Raw genomic sequence first — 20,308 nt, 5'->3', positions numbered from 1 at the left:
AATTAATTATGATTAATTAATGATTAATAATAATTAATTATCATTTAAAAATTATTAATTATAATTACTATAATTAATTAAAAATTAATCTACAATTAACTAATTAGTAATTATAATTAACACTAATTAAACATAATTAGCCTTAGCTAGCTAATTATGATTAATCAAATGTTAATTATAATTAATATAATTAACTGTAATTAATTTTAATTAATTATCACTAATTTTGTAATTTAAACTAATTAATTATAATTAAAAAATAATAATAATAATAAAATGCCCCAAAAGGGGCTGTTTGGGACGGGATTTGGCCGCAAGAAGCACGCATAAGGAGAAAGTTAACCTTCACAGCCAGTGAGCTCCCCTTGTTATTCCCGATCCAACAAAGAAGGGAACGTCGGAGCAGGGTCGGGATCGGAGCGTCGAGAGGCGGTTTCGGCTAGGCGTCGGCTTCAGGTAAGAGGAATTCTCTCTCTCTCTCTCTCTCTCTCTCTCTCTCTCTCTCTGTATGGATCGAACAGCTCAAGCAAGAGCTAGGGTCGGGTTTCAGGCGTTGGAGAAGCAGCGGCTTCGTTTGGAGTCAGAGAGAGATTGGGGAAGGTGGAGTTTGGAGTAAGTTCGGCTTGGAGAGGAGATCGGAAGAGCAGGGGGTCGTGTGGGTAGCGAAGTCGGAGAGAGAAGAGTTCGGCGGGACAGGGTGTCGGGCTGAACAGAGTTCCGGCTCTGTGTGTGTGGAGTCGGAGGAGGAAGGGAGTTCAGAACAGAGAAGGAGATTGGAGAGGTATCGGGAGAGAGCAGTGAGAGCTCGGGCATTGGAATGAGCGGCTTGGAGTCGGGAGGAGATCGTGAGGCTTCCCCTTCATTTTATAGACGCGAAAGAGGCGAGAAACGAGGCCGTCGTCGCAGGATTCGCGCAGGGATTGCGGAGAAGTGATCGTTCGGTGCCGTATCTATAGTAATTTTGATGGGATTTCAGCAGGATTTCAGCAGGGTTCCTGGATCCATCGGATACGAGGTTTGTACGCTGAATTTTGGCTTCCTCTTTCTTTTGTTCTTTTGGGTATATGATACAGGTCAACAATGCCATACCATCTTATACCAACTGCAGTCATCTCTTTCTGAATAAAATTCATCCATATAGTTTTTAAACAGAGAATTTGACTTTTAACAGGACAAAGTGGCGAAGAAGGATTCATGTAGCCAACCCCACGTAGTGGAACAAAGGCTTGATGTTGCATGTTTTGCTACTCTTACCGAAGTGCCTCTAATTTGGTCACTAGCATCAATCCACTCTCACCACAAATTTGAGGATATTGGGTCTAAATTTATCCATGTGTAATGCTCAACCTTGCAACAATTATTTAGTAGATGAAATTTGAAGAACCGAGTGAGAAAGTTAGTGAGTATGTAAATTAAACGAAAAGCTTTTGTATCTCTCTTTGTAATCTCCACAGCATGAAGTCCAAAATATGCCTCTTCATCTCTTAAAGAGGGCTATAGGAAAGGGTTCACCTAGAATAAATTAACAATGTAGTACATGATGTGATCAATGTTGATTGACACAAATATGTGGATTAATGAAATGGTTTACACATAGACTTCTATCTCTAGCATGGCCACCTTCCCGCTCCCCTCGATTTTCATTCGATTGAGTATCTTTGGTGAGTTTTCAGTGGCGAGTTCTTTGAGTGAGTCTTCAAGACTTGGCATATAAGGAAAGTTTATGATGGCGAGTTTCCAAGAACAGACGATGAGTTCCTTTGGATGAAAGATGCTTCCTTGGTATAATCTTTTAGGATCAGTCAATATACCATTATCTTCGTAGGTTTTGAGTGGCTGCTTGCCCACAGGCTAGGGTTCATGACAATCTTGCAAAGCATGCCTCCCTTTGGACGAGGGCTGCCTAGACTGTTTGCTCTTATTGGCTAAGTTCCATGGACTGGAACTAATGAGATACTTATATAAGTGTTATGTACATGGGCTTATATGTGTATGCAATAAATATAACATTAGTAAATTAGCTATGCTTGTTTGTATGTATGTGCTGCACACTATCATTCTTTTAATATCTGTAAAAAAAAATGTAGGATTTTGACCTTAACGCTTCTCTTGCATGCCCGCTCCTTCCACCTCAACTTGATTAAAGTTTTTTAGTTTTCTCTCATGATTGCGTTTTTATTCATTTGCATAATTTCTAGTATAAACAGACATAATTCTATCCTTCTGAAAGTTGTCGTTGTAATTTCTTCTCCGTTTTCAATATCCAATACAAAATGTTTTTTTATTTACATTCGAATGTGAAGAGCTCTCTCTAATGGCATCATGTTCATAATGGCTTAGTTGGTTTTCTTTGTAACCATATATTCCTCGTATTTTATCTTCACAGTAGTTTGATGTATGCTATTATACTAGCAGATATTAAAAGAATGATTTAATAAAATATATTCAATTTTGAAAATATTTTTAACCGTTGTTGAGGCTTATTTTATTGAATTAATGCTTTGTTACTGGTAGCTTGTACTTTCTAGAGATCAGTTTGCCTAAGGAGGTGAGCTTGTAGGCTGGGCGATCGACTTGAACTGATTTTGCCCAAACAATGTGCTGTTATACAAAATTCATCTCTTTACAGGTTATTTCTAACCTTGGACGTAGCATCTATCCTCCTGAATTTCAAATCCTTTAACTATGCTTTTTCTTTATCCAATATGCAGTAAAAAACATGTATGTGATAAAGCAAGTCTCTTTCCAGGTTTCTCAAAATGTGGCAGATTTTTCGTTATATTTATTAGCTAACAGGAATTTTTTTACTTTTTTATTGGAAGAAAACCCTCAATTTTACAAATTTTCCTTGAATTTAGGACCATCATGTTTTGTTGGTTGGTCTCAGTGCACACTATATTGCATCCACAAAAGATTTTTGTCTTTTTGGGAAAGTACCACAAAAGATTTTACTTTGCTTCATTTTGCTTGACGCAGAAGAGTCAGAGCTCACAGTTTGAACTGAATTATATTGGGGCACAGTTCCAGAAAGTTAAATAGTCAAAGCAGTTGTTGTCCAACCCTGGTCAATTCATACTTATATGTTTCTTTTATGATCTAATTCCAAAGGCTGACATGACATCAATATGTAATGGATTTGCTTGATTTGATAATTGGTTTTATGATGCTGGAATAATAACTTATATGATGGTTCATTAATATGTTTTATAATGATAGAATTTGTTAAATAAAAGTTATGTCATGATGTCATGAAATAATTTATATTAAAAAAATATGAGAAAGGGTTCAAAATTATATGGCAAGTGTTTAAAATTGACTTAAAAATAAATATAAAACAAAAAATGAAGTAGTTATCTTTACCCGAAAATTCTACTTGTTTTCTGATTTTAATTTCTAATCATCTAAATTTAAATATTTTGTATTACCATCAGATACAAATTATGCCATAATATTGTTATAAGCTTGAATATTTGCGCCGGTAGAGAGAGTATTTAACGTCCTAGTGCCATACGAAGATTCAACACATAAATAAGACAGAGGGGTGTAAGAATCATAAAACACTTAAGATTTTATATGAAAAATCTAAGAAAGAGAAAATAATCATAGGCTAGGACTAGTTGAAATAAATCAAATGATGCCTTACTTGAGGAAAGACATTGGCACAATAACAAGCCTTTGTCCCACTATATGGAACTTTTATTGGGTGCAGAGTGCGGACGTAGCTCTGTGTGTGCAACCAAATAGTTTCGCGTCATGTGGAGCCCACCTTGATCCCATCGATTTGAAGAGAACGTGTGTTTTGTTTACCCGATAACCTGATAACACGAACCACCCGAAATACTTGAAAAAATGTGCGATTAAAGCTAGGGTTATATTTGATGGCGCAGTTTTTTTACCTCAGTTAAAACTTTTTTCTCGTAACACCTGAAATCTCAGAATGCAGTAGAAGAGCGTAAGGTCTGAAGTGTAAGGTCTGAAGATGGATATTGTGCCGGAGGACATGAAAGACTGGTCGGAGATGGAAGGTTTTACGCAAGAGTCACAGCTTAGAGGAGGAGATGGTTTGCAACAGAATACCCAACCAAACGTGGATATATTATCGGTAAATATGATATGAATGTCATGACCTCTTCAGTGTTTACTTGAATATTTTTTGTTTTAAAAATTTTGTATTGGTGAGAATATATGTATTGGTGGGCAGGCGGTATCGTTTAGTACCCTTTTTAAATCTTCGGTATCGCTCGGTATCAGTAGGTATCGGTCGGTACTTGTAGGTACCGCTAGGTACAGAAGTTATTTTGAAATTGTGTGTGTGTTTCCATTGTTAAACTCGAATTGGTTGTTGTTCGTAGGTTGTTTGTAATAGTGAGAAAGAGGCATATGAAATTTACTGTCATTACGCGCACAATGTTAGTTTTAGTGTTCGCAAAGATCATCACTGTTACTGGCCTAATTCGAGAAAGATACGGATGTAAGATTTTGTATGTTCGAAAGCTGGTTTTAAGAAGGGCCTTGACTTGAATGCCAAATCGAAATACAAGAAATCCAATAATAGGATAGGGTATCCCGCGATGATTAGATTTTCAGTTAATCAAGATGGGGAATGGAAGGTTAATAAATGCATTGAGAACCACAACCATGAGTTAGCAAGGCCTGAAGATCAACATTTACTGAGATCATGCAGAAATATTACCGAAGAGAGAGCATTCGTTCTTAAATCTATGACTGATGCTGAGATTAGAACCATTGATGCATTCACATACTTAGCTGATGAAATTGGTGGGAGAGAGTATGTAGGTTTTTTAAGAAGAGATGCATATAACTTTGTTCAGAAAAATAGAAGATGCAAGATTGAGACTGGGGACACCAATTCCCTAATTGAAATTTTTAAAAATCGAGCAAACAGTGATAACATGTTTGTGTGGGAAGTCCAATATGATGAGGAGGATAGATTGATGAATTTTTTCTGGGCTGATGATGTGGGAAGAATAGACTACGACTGCTTTGGAGATGTTATAATTTTTGATACCAGCTATAGACTGAACAAATACAATCTAGCTTGTGCACCTTTTGTTGGAGTTAATAACCATTGGCAAAATGTTCTTTTGGGGGTTAAATTTCTGTCAGAAGAAACAATAAAATCACTTACATGGTTGTTTAGAACATTCTTGCGAGTAATGGGTGATAAACATCCCATTATAATTTTTACTGACCAGGATCAGGCAATATCTCGGGCAATAGAAATTGCATTTCCTCAAACACGCCATAGGCTTTGCCAATGGCACATCACCAAGAAGCTTCTATCCAAGTTGCATTGTTGCAACAGCAATAACAAGGTTAGATGTCTCATTCATAAATGTTTCAGCAAGTGTGATTCAGAGGAGGAATTTGATAGTTATTGGACTGAAATGCTGAATGAAAGGGAGCTTCATAGCCATGACTGGTTGAAAGAACTCTACAAAATAAGGCATAAGTGATCCACAACATAAAACAAGACTTGTTTTAACCTTGGTATTCTTTCAACACAGCGTAGTGAATCCACTAACAATGTGTGCCATGGAATTTCTAAGCCTACTAGCACCATTACTGAGTGTATTTTGGGACTAGAGAAGGTGATGAAGACATGGCGTCGGAATGAAAAGGATGAAGACTTCAAATGCAGTCAGTCCGATGTTGTACCTTTAGTGAAGAGTAGTCCGATTCTTAGGCAGGCCGCGTGTTTTTATTTGCGTAAATTGTATTCTTTCTTTGAGGAGTTTTTATAAGGTGTGGGTGGTATGTGCATAGCTCATGCCTCAACTGACTTATCCACTTTTTTTGTCAAAACTATTGAGAACATTAATCAGCCTTGTCATTGGACAGTTAATTTTGATGATGAAGAAAGTACCATTGAATGCAGCTGTGGAAAATTCGGCATGATGGGGATACTATGTTCTCACTGCTTGAGAGTGGTAAGGCATATTGATATAATTAGTATACCTCAAAAATATCTATTGAAGAGATGGTCAGGTCGAGCAAGCAAGGACCTTTACTCAGACAGGCCGTTAACATCTATGGTAGCTACCGGAATCCCCTCGGATGGCATAGGAGGTATAATGTTCAGAAATTATTTTAGTAGATTTGCATATCAAATAAGCACTAGAGGGCAAGGGAATACGGAAGCAGAACAGTAAATGATTGATGCAATGTTTGAGATTACTGAGAATGTGGATCTGATATTAAATGCTAGCAAGGACCCTAAGTTAATTACGAATTCAAGCATGCCAACTAAAATAAAAGACCCTATAAAGCGCAGACTCAAAGGAGTTTCAAATGCAAGGTTGAATAGCCATTGGGAAAAAAGAAAGCCAAAGAGGAAGAAAGCTGAGGAACTACCTACACCTTCAACTGATCAGTGTACACCTGTGGAACCTAATAGTCAAGTTTCTTTTGCAAATATACCAGAATACTTCACTTCAACTCATCAGCCTACACATGTGGAACCTATTAGTCATGTTTCCTTTGCGAACATACCAGAATGCTTCACCGATGAGTGGACTCTTCGTCGACTAAGCAGTCAGCCCAACCCTGAATATTTAGAGATGATGAATGGATTAATTGATGCAGAAAGGCTTGGATAAATATTCAGAATTTCTTAATTGGCTTAATTTGATTTCTGTTATTATTGTAATTGATTTTGTATCGTAGAAACTTCGGGGTATTGATCGGTACCGAGCTTCTAAGTACCTCTCGGTACCGATCGGTATCGGTGGGTACCTTTAGGTACCGGTAAGTACCGCTTGGTACCTCTCGGTACTGATTACCTCTCGGTACTGATCAATACCGATCGGTACCGAGCGGTACCGATCTGTACCGAGCGGTACTTCCCGTACAATGTTCTGGTACTTCTACTTAATATTATTGTTGTGGTATGATATTTACTATGTTTGTTGAAATTAAAGTTGGTAGTTGTACTGTTGCACATATTTAAGATGGGTTGCTATTTGGTTAAGAAGTAAAACTTTTAAAAATGTAGTTACATATTTACCAAATTAGAACGTTTTGTCTATTTACAATTTACAAGTGTAGTCCTACTATCATTTAAGCGTGGAACATAACAACATGAATGCAAGTTCTGCTTTAAACTTAGGCATTTCAGCTTGCAAGTCCAATAATAATTCCTATTTAACAAAGTGTGGTTGGATAACAGTTTCCATATATTTGTTTTGGAATTCCCTTAGCTACTTGAACTTGCCATGATCTGATATCAGTATGGAAACTGCCTTGAGTTTCCTCGTGTAAATGATTTATCTGTAATAATAGTTAAGTTGTTTATATCTACGCATGCGTAAAACAAAATTAAAATTTACAATACGAATGCATACAACACACTTAAGATGTACAACACTCGACTTACAACTTGTGGAAGCACAGCCCGATGCATGGGGTTAGATAATGAATAAAAAAAAATACCAAGTTGACTGCTTCAAATAAGCAACCATAAGAGTCCAATTGGCATTATCATGTATTGGTAGTAGAAGGAAATTAGAAGCGGTAACTGCATCTTTGTTAATGTGAGACACGTATTGCTTGCTTTCCATCTCATATTTTTTGGACCCCTTTATGTTTAATCGGGTAAGGAGAACTGTAAACATATTCAGTTATAGTGAGCAAAATAACAACATTACCCAATGCAGACTAGAAACATAAATAAATGGTTGATAAAGGCCAGGACGAAGTTTATTTTTCTCAGCCAGCAAACTTATGAAGGCGTCGATGTGGTTGTTGTCCAGATATTGGTTTGTTAACAGTTCATCGATCTGACTTTTGAAGATCTGAATGTTTCCTGCAGTATAAATTGTATCTGCCCTGCAAAATATAAGACGGTGTGTTACTATATGTACCGAACAGTTTATAGCGGTACTGATCGATACCGACCAGTACCGAGCGGTACCTACCGGTACCGATCAGTACCTAGAGGTACCTACCGGTACCTAGCATTATTTACAGCTAAATGTCAATGTTACATACTTATCAGTATATTTCTCAAGGCAATCATTGATAAGCATTCTCATCTAGTCATTTATCATTGCTCGCCCAGGATAATCTATTTTTGTTGGAGCTGGTCTTGGTCCGGGTGTTTTTTGACTTTCAACTTCAATCAGAGCATTTGTAAGATTAATCTTTGCTGGGGAGGGCCTAACATCAGCTTTTTTTAACATCTTTCTCTTATATTCGCCCTTGGTGTAAGGTGTCTTAACCTCTTTAGCTTTACGGTCAGCCAGACATCTCACCCGTTTGGCTATGCCTGAGTTGCATGGTTCAGATTTGGTAACATCATCCTTAATTGGCTGGCCGTCTTCAAATAGACATTCAGCAATAACCTCTTCACACACTACCTTCTTCATCTCATCAGTCATAGTCCTGGAGGAAGATTGAACATGTACATCTGCAGTCGAGGAGGGGTTAAATGAAGGAAAGTTCTCAGATAAGAACTGCTCCATTGCTTCCAATCTCTTATTCATCTCCCTCTTCTCAAAAACAGGATGTTCAAGTGCCTCCATTCTTCGTTCATTCAGAGATATTGTTGTTTCTAAGCTAATTAACCTTTTCCGAAGAAATTTATTTTGATCTAAAACCTTATGCATATATTCTACTCTATAATCATGATGTCCATCAGGTGGGGAAGTTGGTTGCTGCTGCTGCTGGCCATGTGACATAGGTGGTGTTTGAGTGGTTGGTCCACCTGGGCTGATTGGGCTTGGGGGCGGCCTGATTGGGCTTGGGGGCGGGCTATTTTGTCTTGGAGGACTCGGGGGTGTAGGTGATGTTGAAGGTGAAGAAAGTTGTTCACGAGGTTTGTGCAAGATAATTTCTTTGTTAGGGGATTTGTCAGGTGATGTCTGTGGGGGAGGATTTGCTAATAAAGCCCTCTCATCAGTTGTAATTACATCAAAAGAAGTTAATAAATCAGTAGCTTCAAGACCGTCGAATAAACTAGAAGCATCTGCGTCGTTATAAACTACATAGGATCCCCAGTGGAGATACCTTGGTCTTGATTTCGAATTCAATGGTTCGTGGAGTGTACAATGTTCTAGAAATCATATCTGAACTCATACATAAGAATATCAACTTAAAATATATCTACCAATATTCAACATAATTAATTAATACAAAACTATTTAAATTCAGTGTACTCACAATTATTATATGAACAAAGCCATTCAAGTAATCGAGTGGCAGTCATTTCTTCATCTTTTTGGCAATGGAATTAAAGTCAGCAACAAGGAATTCTCTGATTGATTCCGGCCAATTGTAAGATAAAAATTTGTCAACATTTCGAGCCACACTAATGATAGAGGCTGGTGTTCAATAGTTGTGCAGAGGAAAAAATAGATTTGACAATAAAAATATGATGAATTTCTTCAAAACATCAGGCATTGGCGTAGATTTATCTAAACTAATCACCTCTTTCCTAACATCATTGGCTGATTTTCCCGTTATTCTAGCACTACCTATTTCAAAATTGTTGCCTCTATTTGGTAAGCCTAATATCATAGCTACTTCATCGGCAGTAAATAGTAACATCTGATCCTTAATGATAAAGCATTGCTTCTTAATGTCCCAGCAGGACAACAACTTGAAAACCAACGGAACATTCTGTACTAAACGTGGCATAAAAAGAAAGTGATGCAGATTATTTTGCTTCAAACTCTCAACAAGGTTCTCGCCAAATATTTCAACTAAATGATCACAAACTTCTCTAAAGGTTGACGTTCTGCAACGGAAGCTAATCTTCGGCACATATCCCTGCGTAATATGTTGTAATTGATTAGGATAAATTTAATTCCAGTCCGGGACATCTACGTACCGCTCGGTATCGAGTGGTACCGAGCTGTACCGAGCGGTCCCGAGCGTACCGAGCGGAACCAAGAAAAAGAATCTAAAACAGCTCGGTACCGAGCAATACCGAGAGTCCATATAAAGCGGAAAAATAAAAATTAAACTCTAACGACAAGCCCTGGATCTACAATAACTTATGGAACTTACAATGCTTATAGAAATATCCCAGCGTTACCTGGTAGGAACCGCTGGGTACTCATTCGGATAACGCAGCGGTACCCAGCGGTAGATTCTGTCACACAACTTAACGAGCAAATAGCATTCTCAACATCATTCAAACCCTAAAAGCTAAAAATTATTGAAAATTATATATAACTCAAGAAAAACATACCTTGCCCATTGCCACGATGAAGCTCAGGATGCTTCGTGTAGAAGATGAAGTTGCTTCGTTCATGTGGAAGATGAATAATCGACTGCAACTTCTCCTTGTGGAAGAATGGACTGTAGACTAGGAAATCGCCCTAAAAATTTAAATTGGAAGCTACGTTTCGGATGTTCTCGAAGATATGGGTACCGCGCATTTTTTCAAGTATTTCGGGTGGTTCGTGTTATCAGGTTATAGGGTAAACAGAACACACGTGCTCTTCAGATCGATGGGGTCAAGGTGGGCTCCACGTGGCGCGAAACTATTTGGTTGCACACACAGAGCTACGTCCGCACTCCGCACCCAATAAAAGTTCCACTAGAACTATATGAGGTTGACTACATGAATCCTTTTTTGCCATTGGCACAATATAGCTAAATAGATTGTATGGAGCATTTTATATGGTTGAAGTAGGAAGAAGCCATTGAAATAAGAGCTATTCTTAAGATATTGTTGGTTTGTTTGTTTGGTTGGAATGATCATAGTTAGATGATGATAGTCGGAGGATTGTAGTTGGATAGTAGAGTTCGGAAAGAGTTGGGGCCTATATTATTCAAGCCTCAGAGCTCTATTCTGTCTCTAGCTAAGAGGTGAAGCCTTACTTCTGCAAAGTGTGGGGGCTTATTTTTTAGATTTTGAGAGTAAAAAGTTCCATAAATATGGTGAAAATTCAAATAATTTTTATAAATTTAGGCTCAAGTTGAGTCAAATCAACTCGATGAAGCTCAAATGAATTTATTTAAAGGTAAATGAATTCGTTTTAATTCAATTGGGCTGGGTTATTCTTATTAGTTATTTAATTAATAATCAGATATTTTTTTATGGTTTTGGGCTCGAGTTGAGTTGTGTTGACTCAACAAGGCTCAAATGAATTTCCATGATAATTAATCAAATTTATTTTAATTTATTCGAGCCCAATTTAAATACCATTTAATGATCAACGACGAGAAGTCAGCCTGTGCTCAAACGAATTAGTTCAAACTAACGTCATGCATGACGAAAATCAATTTCAATTAACTTGAATAAGATTCAAATTTTAAATTTAATGGTGATCGACGAGATGAATTACTTCACCAAATTTAAGGTCAATAGGTGGATCTTGATGAAATTTTATGGTGACCGTCAACCAATTTAGAAACTTCAATCCAACAGTAAGATTATATTGGATTGAAGGTTTTCTTCATAATAAACCAAACTATCTTGACTAGGGGCTTGGGAGTCTAAGATTACCTGGTATAATGCTCTACTTGCCTCAAACATGCTTTTAGCAAGTTTCTTTGAGTCATAGGGAGCTTTTTCCTCCAAGGAGCAAGGTTTGATGATCACTAGATTGAGACATACTTTTTGGTCAGAAGAGCTTCATCACTTGAGATGATCACCAAAGGGACCGGGAAGTAAGGGAATTCGTCCTAGAACTCTAAGAAAGATTTTCAAATCAATGGAGGGAAACCCTCTTCAAAGAATTTGGAAGTATTTATAGCCATTTGGATTTGAACCTTGCTGAATAGTTGGATAGATTCAGGCCACTGAGCTAGCTTAAGATGGTTTGGTATGACCCATGCATAGAGTGATTCTAAAGACTTCTATGGCTTGAAGTCACATGTAAAGGGAGTTTTGGTTGAACCCATGGGCTATGTGCATGGTTTGAGGGATTCCTAGACTAGACCAGCACATGGAGGGAGGCTGAGCTGGTAGGTGTCTAGAAGTTTTTTGAGTAAAATACTGATGTCAATTGCCCATGGAGAGGTTTGTTCATGTAAGTTGGCTCATCTTAGGGAATTTTGTGCACTTTGGGCTAGCTAATTTGGATGACCCAAGTTAGCTTCTTAGTTAGGCTGACCATGGTAGATGCATATGATCAAAGGGTCATGTAATGCATGTATTATCTTGGGACAATTGAAATTGGGTTTAAAATTTGCTCAAGGAAAGGTAGTTTTGGTGACTTGGGTCAAGCTTAATGCTTGCCCAAATGGACCCATGGAATGGACATTCCTATGGGTTCAATTTTGTTTGGTGAAGCTTTGGTCAATGAATTTAAAGTGGATTTAGGTTTAGGGGTGTTTGGTCAACCTAGGATGACTTGGTCAACCAAGTTTGACCAAGGGTTATGATTGGGTCCAATAAATTCCAAATGAAATTTGGAACTTTTTGGAAGAGTTTTTAAGGCTGGGTGAGGTCTCCATGTATTAAATGTATGCTTGAATGCTTTATGGTTCATTTAATCAACCTAGATTGACTTGGTGAACTAAGCTTGACCAAGGCTGTTTAGGTACAATCCACTCCAAATTTCATTTTGATTTTATTGAAAAAGGTTTACATTTTGGTTCATGCATTAGTATGATTGAACCATGTTTATGTTTATTAAAAATTTGGGTTTAGGAGGTTTTGGTGTTTATGGTTTGAGTGGTTTTATGGTCAACTATGGTACAATAAGGGTTCAATACATCATGCCAATGATGATGAGCATGATCTATTTCCTTGCAAAGATTTCAAAGATGTTTTTCCACAAGATATAAGGTCCAGTAGTATAGGCAGTAAATATTTGATGTTTTTGTAGCTTTGGGAAATAACTTTAGTTTTGGGGTTTAGAGGGCTATGAATACCTCAAAAATGATATTATTGACCCTAGAATATGTCTAATCATTATGAAAGTGATTAATCATGAATCCAAAGTTATTTGGTTATGTCTTGAATAGTTTGAAAATATTTAAAAATTGGTTATGAACCATGGGATTTTAGTGTGGATTTGAGCACTAGTTTTTAGTTTTGTGTTTGAATTTTTGACTTAGTCATTGAATTTGAATTTAGTTTTGGATTTTGAGATTGAGATTTGATTGAGATTAAACTTTTAATTTTAACCACAAACAAAAGTGAGGTCAAGAAGACTATTTAGGAATTTATTTGTTTTTTTAAATTATTTTTTAAAAAGAATTTTATTCAAAATTTTAATTAGTTTTATTTTTAAACTCTATGATGGGGCTTTCATTTTACATTGAAAGTACATTGAATTTATTATTGATTAAGCCTTTGTATTTTTCAGATTGAAGTTGAATTTATAAAGAATAATTGAATTTATGTTTTTATTAAAAAGCAAATAAATGCTTACGATTAATTTATAAAAAAGATTACAAAGTTATTAAAAGGATCAAATGCTCACTAATGCTCCAAGAGATACAAACAAAGAAAATAAAACCTAATGAGCCATTAATCTCTACTAAAGTACAAAAATAAAATGAAAAAGCTAAGGGGTGGCAAGGAGCCGTCACCCTAAAAACAAGCCCAATCTCTATTCAACATTAAAGTCTAATTAGTCATTAGCAACAAAAACTGTCTAAATATAGTCTCAAAAAAAGTGTTGCCAAAACATATGTAGCTAAAAACCTCCTCCATGAGCAGCACAAAGACCCTTAACCCATTAATAGTAGCAGCAACCTAAAAAAGCATATGTATAAAAGCAAGATAAAGAAAGAGCAATAAAGGCCAAGATTTTATGGAAAAAAATACAATAGTTAGAACTTAAAGAACCAGATAATTGGAAAGCCATATTATTTTTTGAATTGTTCCTGTGTTTCCCTCTATTAATATCCGAAAAAATTGACTAAGAATAATAAAAAATACTGAAGATATTTTTTTAGGGGAAATCAATGAGAGGGTCTACACCTTCATAATCCAAAATTTGTTACATGTCCTTAAAGGGTACAACGACCCACTAATGCTAAAAGAGCTACAAGCAAACTTTAAAAGATAATTCCTAAGGAGCCATTGTTCTCTACTACTTGCAACAAAGAAAACAAGAAAATGAAAGAGGGGGGCAAAAAGCCAACAGCCAAAAAAGTTCCAAGCCATCTTCTGTAAGAATTGCTATATGCTCTAGTTAGAGGATTTGATAAAAAAGCTAATTAAATATAGCTATAAATAACATAAACCTAACTCAAGAGGTAGAACGTGAGCCTTATGAATGTACTAAATATTACTCTGGTTACCAATGTCACCTACTAACTGAAGAGCCTAATAAAAACAAAACCCATCATATCATAATAAAATTCCTTGAAAAAAAAAAGAGAAAGCACTTATACCTTAATATCCAAACTATAAAGTATCCTTTAAAAGCCCACACATTAAGAATAGGAATATGGCTACTATAAATGCATGGGTCAAAGTAGCAAAAGACATCCACAATCCACCAACCCATAGCTCTTACCCGATACATATAATAAAGAAAGCCATCCAATGCAACAATATGCAACATAGGTCAATCCAGACCCCACAAAGAGAAGGCCACCCACAAGAAGATGCCCAAAAGAAAAAAAAAACAAAAATCAACACCCAATCGATAGAGAACTTCCTAGTCAGTCAGACAAATGAATCAGACAGACCACCTCATGATAAAGACAATCTACTTCTCAATAACCCAATACCAAAAGAGAACAAAGAAAAAATAGCAAAGTAAAAATGAACATGCTCCACACAAATCTAAACAGCCTCAAACAACATTAAGCAAACATTAGAAAGATCTATAGAGAGCAAGCTGCTCCAAAAACACCAATAATAACCCATAGGACAGATAATAGAACAAACGAACTGCTGGCCATTAGGAAACAACAATAACCAAACAACCAAGTAAAAGAAACCAGCATTGTTAGAACCATATATCTGCCTCCAGAGGAATAAAGGAGAAATTTATGTATAACAAAAGCAAATCAAACCTAATAACTTAGGAAATTGTTTACAAAAATGATCTAACTTCCCATGAATCCATAAATAAGTTGGAAAAATCCTACCACAAAGGAAAGATTTCAAACCCAACAAAACTCCTCAATCAGCAACCCAATAACACTAGTAAGCCAATAATCATCAAAAGAGAAAAATAAGCCTTAGAAATTTAAGAATTAGAAGCCAATTGAACACAGAATCAACACCACCATGCTCATTAAAAACCTGCCAATCCCAGCCAATAACAAAATAACCATAGGATAGATAACTAACCCATCAAACTTCCACCTAATAACAACCAACAGAAGCAGTCAAACTAGCAAGAAAAATCATTAATGGAATGACTACACAAGACACCTAGCTGACTCATGGAACTAAAACAAGAAAAAAAAAATGATGAAAACATCACAAAGCATCTACTGTGGTTTGATGAAAATCATGATGCACTTGCTAATACTCTTTCACCGACTAAAACAAATAAGAATCATAAAATAGGGACAAATACTCCAAGACAGGAGCTAAAGGCTCAACCAGATAAGGACAACAAACCACAGACAACACCAACCAATAAAAATATAAGGAGCCCCAAATAAGAGACCACCCATAAAATTGAGAAAGCAACAAAGAAACCCCACCCATAACTGATGAACATGAGAAAAAAATGAAAATCATAACCAAGAAAGTAGAGTAAAGAACCATTGACAATGGAAAAAGACAATAAAAACTTCCAAATATAAGGAAAACTAATCCTATCTTAATTGGAAAGACGAATTAACATACGAGGTATATTGGGCCCAAAAAATTTAAAAATACTCGTTAAATCGCAACCAAATTTATTCAACCAATCAAAAAATGAATTACATTCATGAAAATATGTGAGATTAAAAAATTGATAAGATAAAGCTACTGCTTAATCTCACTAATAAAAATAAAAATTGTTTGAATTGTGAATGATATCATTATAAATATAATGAATAAGAATTGTGGCATCAACCTCAATCCAAACATTAGTAATACCTTAGGAAATGCAAAGATTAAGACCATGCTACAGGGAAAAAGCTCAGCAATGATCACGGAGGAGGCTCAAGTAGGACCAGCAAAAGCACAAATCATGAAACCCCCGTGGTCATGAATTAGACCACCACACCCAGTAGAAGAGTCTTTAAAGAAACCATCATTATTTAACTTAAACCACCTTTGCAATAGTTTGGACCATCTCACAATCCTCTCCCTAACAACCATAGAAGAAGACTACAAAGAAATCCCAATAACAAAAGCAACATGACTTAAACCTTGGAAACAACCACTATTGAAGAAGTAAGTAGCAAAAAATATTAGAGTTTTATCTTTAATTTTAGATATACTACCCAATGCATTCATTTTGATGTTCTCATGCTTGGATTCATTTCTAAATCTCTAAAGAAACTAGTAATTGATAATAGGAAGAACAATCCTAATTTTACCTTGGATTGGAACAAACTAAGCTTACAAAACGTTGGAAAGAGTATTATAACTAGCACAAAAATGAGTTATAAATATGTCATCAAAACATAACCATACTTTAAGAGCTATAGGACCACTAACAAAAATATGGTCCATGGGCTCAATATAATAGTAGTACTAACATAAAAACAATATAAAATCATTTTTTAAGTAAGATAGAATATATAGGAATGTAATTGTTTAAAATTCTTCACATTAAAATAGAATGAGAGTTAGGAATGCTCCTATGCAAAATCACCGAGAAAAAATTGGACTTAACATGAGACTGTCTAATAGAATTCCAACCTTGTTTAAGATCAAACTTACCATCATTCGAATTAGTATACATCATGCAATTCTCTTTATCCAATTAGAGGGGTGTTTTAAGCATTTGATTGATAATAAAATCAAGCACAAAATGCTTTAACAAGTCCACATCCCAAACACCATTCTTGATAAAAAAAATTAACTTTAATAATAGAGGTAGTTTGAGTATTTAATAGGCTATCAATAGAAAAATTACCCAACCATTGATCTTGACAAAAGAAAACATCAGCATAACCAATCCCCCATTGGATAAATCTATCCACCTCCCAATTATTATAACATAGTTTTTTCCAATATAAGAATCCTCTTTATTAAAATGTCAAGTAAGAGGATGCTTACTAGCAAAATTTAGCTCATAGACTATTTTTAGATCTCAAGGAGAACCAAAGTTTATAGGATAAAGCATGAGCCATATCCGTCAAATTCCTACAACCTAAAGCCCCTTCCTCCACACTCTAGTCTACATAATCCAGGAGGCCCAAGGAATAACAGATCTGCCATCCTTAGCCCCCACCCCCCCCCCCCCCCCCCCCCAAAAAAAAAAAAAAAAAAAAACTTGTTGATTAATCTATCCATTATGGTAGAAACATTTGTATTAGGGTTTAAAGTATGAAATAAAAAAATAGGAATAGAATAAAAAACACTCTTGATTAAAATTAATGTACCACCAAAGGAATGAAATTTAAAAGCCTTAGTAGAAATTTTTTTAATAGCTAAAAAATTAGTACCAAATATATGTGAATACTTCTTACCTTTAGAAAGAGCAGTACCCAAATACTTCAATGTTATAGACTTATGAGAAAAACCAAATTTAGCTTGAACATTAGAGATTCTCTTTTGAGTACTAGACTTGGCAGTACTAAAATAGCTCTTATCATGGTTAATAAGTAAACCACTAAATCTTTTAATTTTCTTAAAAAATTTAAAAAGAATTTTGAGCATTTTAATCAAGCCATTAGAACAAATATTGAAGTATTCAGCAAAGCACAGATGAGAAATAAGGAAACCTCCCATGGTCCAGAATTGCAGATTAGGGTGGTTCCCAAATAGCAAATCCAACCACCTTAAAAGATACTCCAAAACAATAATTAAAAGGATAGATAATAAGGGATCCCCTTGCCTAAGACCATGAGAGGACTTGAAATAACCATGACATTTACTATTAATAATAATAGAAAAAAATCATTGTTAATACTATTCTTAATGAGCATTATGAAATCATCATTAAAACCAAATAAGAATAAAATCCTATCTAGGGAATCCTAATTCAAATTGTCATAATCTTTAGTGATGTCAATTTTAAAAAATGACATTCCCTCCTAAAATACTAGCATCCAGATCTTGAACCATCTCTTGGGAAAGAAGAGCGTTATAAAAAATAGAACGACTTTTAACAAACTAGTTTACCCAATAGAAATGATTTTGGGTAATATAGAGGCTAGCTTCCCCATTATAAGCTTAGAAATAAGTTTATTTAAAATGAAATAGAGCTTAATAGGTCTAAAATCATCCTAAGAATTAATAACATGTTTCTTTGGAACCAAAGCAATGGACGTGGAAGTGAAAAACTCAAGATAAGCATTACCTTTTAAAAAATCACTCACACCTTCCACTAAATCACCCTTGATAATGGCCCAAGATTTTTGAAAAAAAACTGGGTGGTAAAACTAGCAGGGCTAGCCACTGAGTCATTGTTCATACTTTTAACTATAATAAAAATCTCCTCCTATAAAGGCACCTTTGTCAAAACTAACTTTTATGAATATGTGTAGCAGCTTTCTTTTGATTGAAAAAATTTGGTATTGTTGTCACCCTCCACCGAGAACTAAAAAGAAGCTTTTTGTATAAAAAAAACATCTTCTTTTTTATGAATTTTGAACAACACCATCTTATCTTCCTTCAACAAAAAAGATTCTCAAAAGAAGGAAAATTAATATAACTGTTCTCAAGATTAATAACATTAGTCTCAGCTTCTATGATAGAAGAAAAAATATTTTTAAAAATGTATTTATTTCACTAATTAAGTTTTTTGTTTCAATCTTTTAAGCTTAAGCCACAACCTAGTCATGCCCCAAAAATTATCAATAGGTAATAAAGGAGCAAGTCAATTCCTTTCCAAAACTTGCAAAAAATGAATCAAGAAGTCACATATTTTGGAATCTGAAAGAAGATTGACTTGGAAAGTTTTGGAGAGAAATATTTAAATGACAATGGAGTGATTAGATAAGGTTCTTGATAAATGCTCAATGTGATAATTAGGATAATTAGCAGTCCAAGAATCTTTGAAAAGAATACGATCATGCCTTTTCTACATGGTGGACTTTTATTCCAGGTAAAATCACTCCTACTGAAAAACAAAATTGTGTAAATTGTAAACCATAATCACATTGTTAAAATCTTCCTTGGCATAGAAGTTAGGAGGATTCCCCTTAACTCGTTCAGCCTCATTAGAAACTATATTGAAGTCACCACCAACTATCATAGGAACATTAGTTAAATTTGAGAAATCAGATAATTGCTTCCTAATAACTTTCATACTCAACCTAGAATAAGAAGCATAAATGAAAAAGCACAATAAATGAATTGATGACAAACAATAAGAGTATGCACAATATGAGAAAAATCAGTGACAATGTTTAATTTAACAAATGAATTTCAAAAATAAATTCAAATCTTATTGGAACAGTTTGCAAAAGAAAAAAACAAAACTAGGGTTATTAGTAGTAAAAACAATTTAGAAGATGAGATTAAGGCTTTGAGTAACACAAGTACTGAAAAATTATGAATTCTAAAAACTAAATTACTCTTCATACTCTAAGGCAATTAACTTGATTTTTATTTTAAATCAAAGTCATCCCTTCACTCGTTACATATAGCCATTATATATAAAAACTAGTTAAGCGTGTGATTTACGATGAATTTTAGAATTTCTTTGCTCAAAATTCATTAAATAATCCATTTAAATCAATAATTAGAATGTTGATGCTGATGGGAAATGATCTTTTCACGTGGTGCAGCACTGATGGATGAAGCAAAAGTCCGCAGTCATTATTTAACTACATCAGCTTGTGTAAAAATTATCCAATCATCTGGCTTCTAAATCTAATCGGTGAGATTAAGGCTTCATTTGGGATGGCTTTCTTACTGCTTCTTAAAGCACCTTTTAAATAGAAAAATATTATTTATTGTACTAAAAAATTGCTTTAAGAAGCAAGAAGAAAGCCATTCCAAACGAAGCCTAAATATTGGTCAGTTTCTAGACACAGAGAAGGAAAGGGTGTTTAATCCAAAAAAATCTTGACCATCCAAGTGAATAATTTCTAGATACATGGACCCAATTTCATCTTCTTCCTATGAACCATAAAAAAATAGCCAAAATTATTTCCATTTATCTTGATTATGTAATGAACCATTCTTCATGAAATAACTCACAGATTCTTCTAGACATGTAAACTTATATCATATGAAGGTTAAGAGCTTCATATAGTAAATTATGGAACTTATATTTAAACCTAGATCTAGAACTAGAGTTTTAGATTT

General features: G+C 35.1%; 1 protein-coding gene and 1 long non-coding RNA gene across 2 annotated transcripts; both read left to right on the top strand.

The window, feature by feature from the left end:
* The first annotated feature begins 203 nt into the window (after positions 1-203).
* LOC110111638 lies at positions 204-3,198 on the top strand. Its single transcript, XR_002304905.2, has 2 exons — positions 204-2,629; positions 2,977-3,198. It is a non-coding gene; the product is annotated as an uncharacterized LOC110111638 (long non-coding RNA).
* Positions 3,199-4,571: 1,373 nt separating this feature from the next.
* Positions 4,572-5,477, top strand: LOC110112819 (protein FAR1-RELATED SEQUENCE 5-like). The gene has a single exon (XM_020845193.1). It carries the CDS (start codon positions 4,572-4,574, stop codon positions 5,475-5,477), a length of 906 nt encoding a protein of 301 aa, XP_020700852.1.
* Positions 5,478-20,308: the final 14,831 nt, after the last annotated feature.

This window comes from Dendrobium catenatum, unplaced genomic scaffold (assembly GCF_001605985.2).
Source record: "Dendrobium catenatum unplaced genomic scaffold, ASM160598v2 fragScaff_scaffold_1617, whole genome shotgun sequence".
In the NCBI taxonomy this organism is placed as follows: domain Eukaryota; kingdom Viridiplantae; phylum Streptophyta; class Magnoliopsida; order Asparagales; family Orchidaceae; genus Dendrobium; species Dendrobium catenatum.
This window is presented reverse-complemented; position numbering and strand designations above follow the sequence as displayed.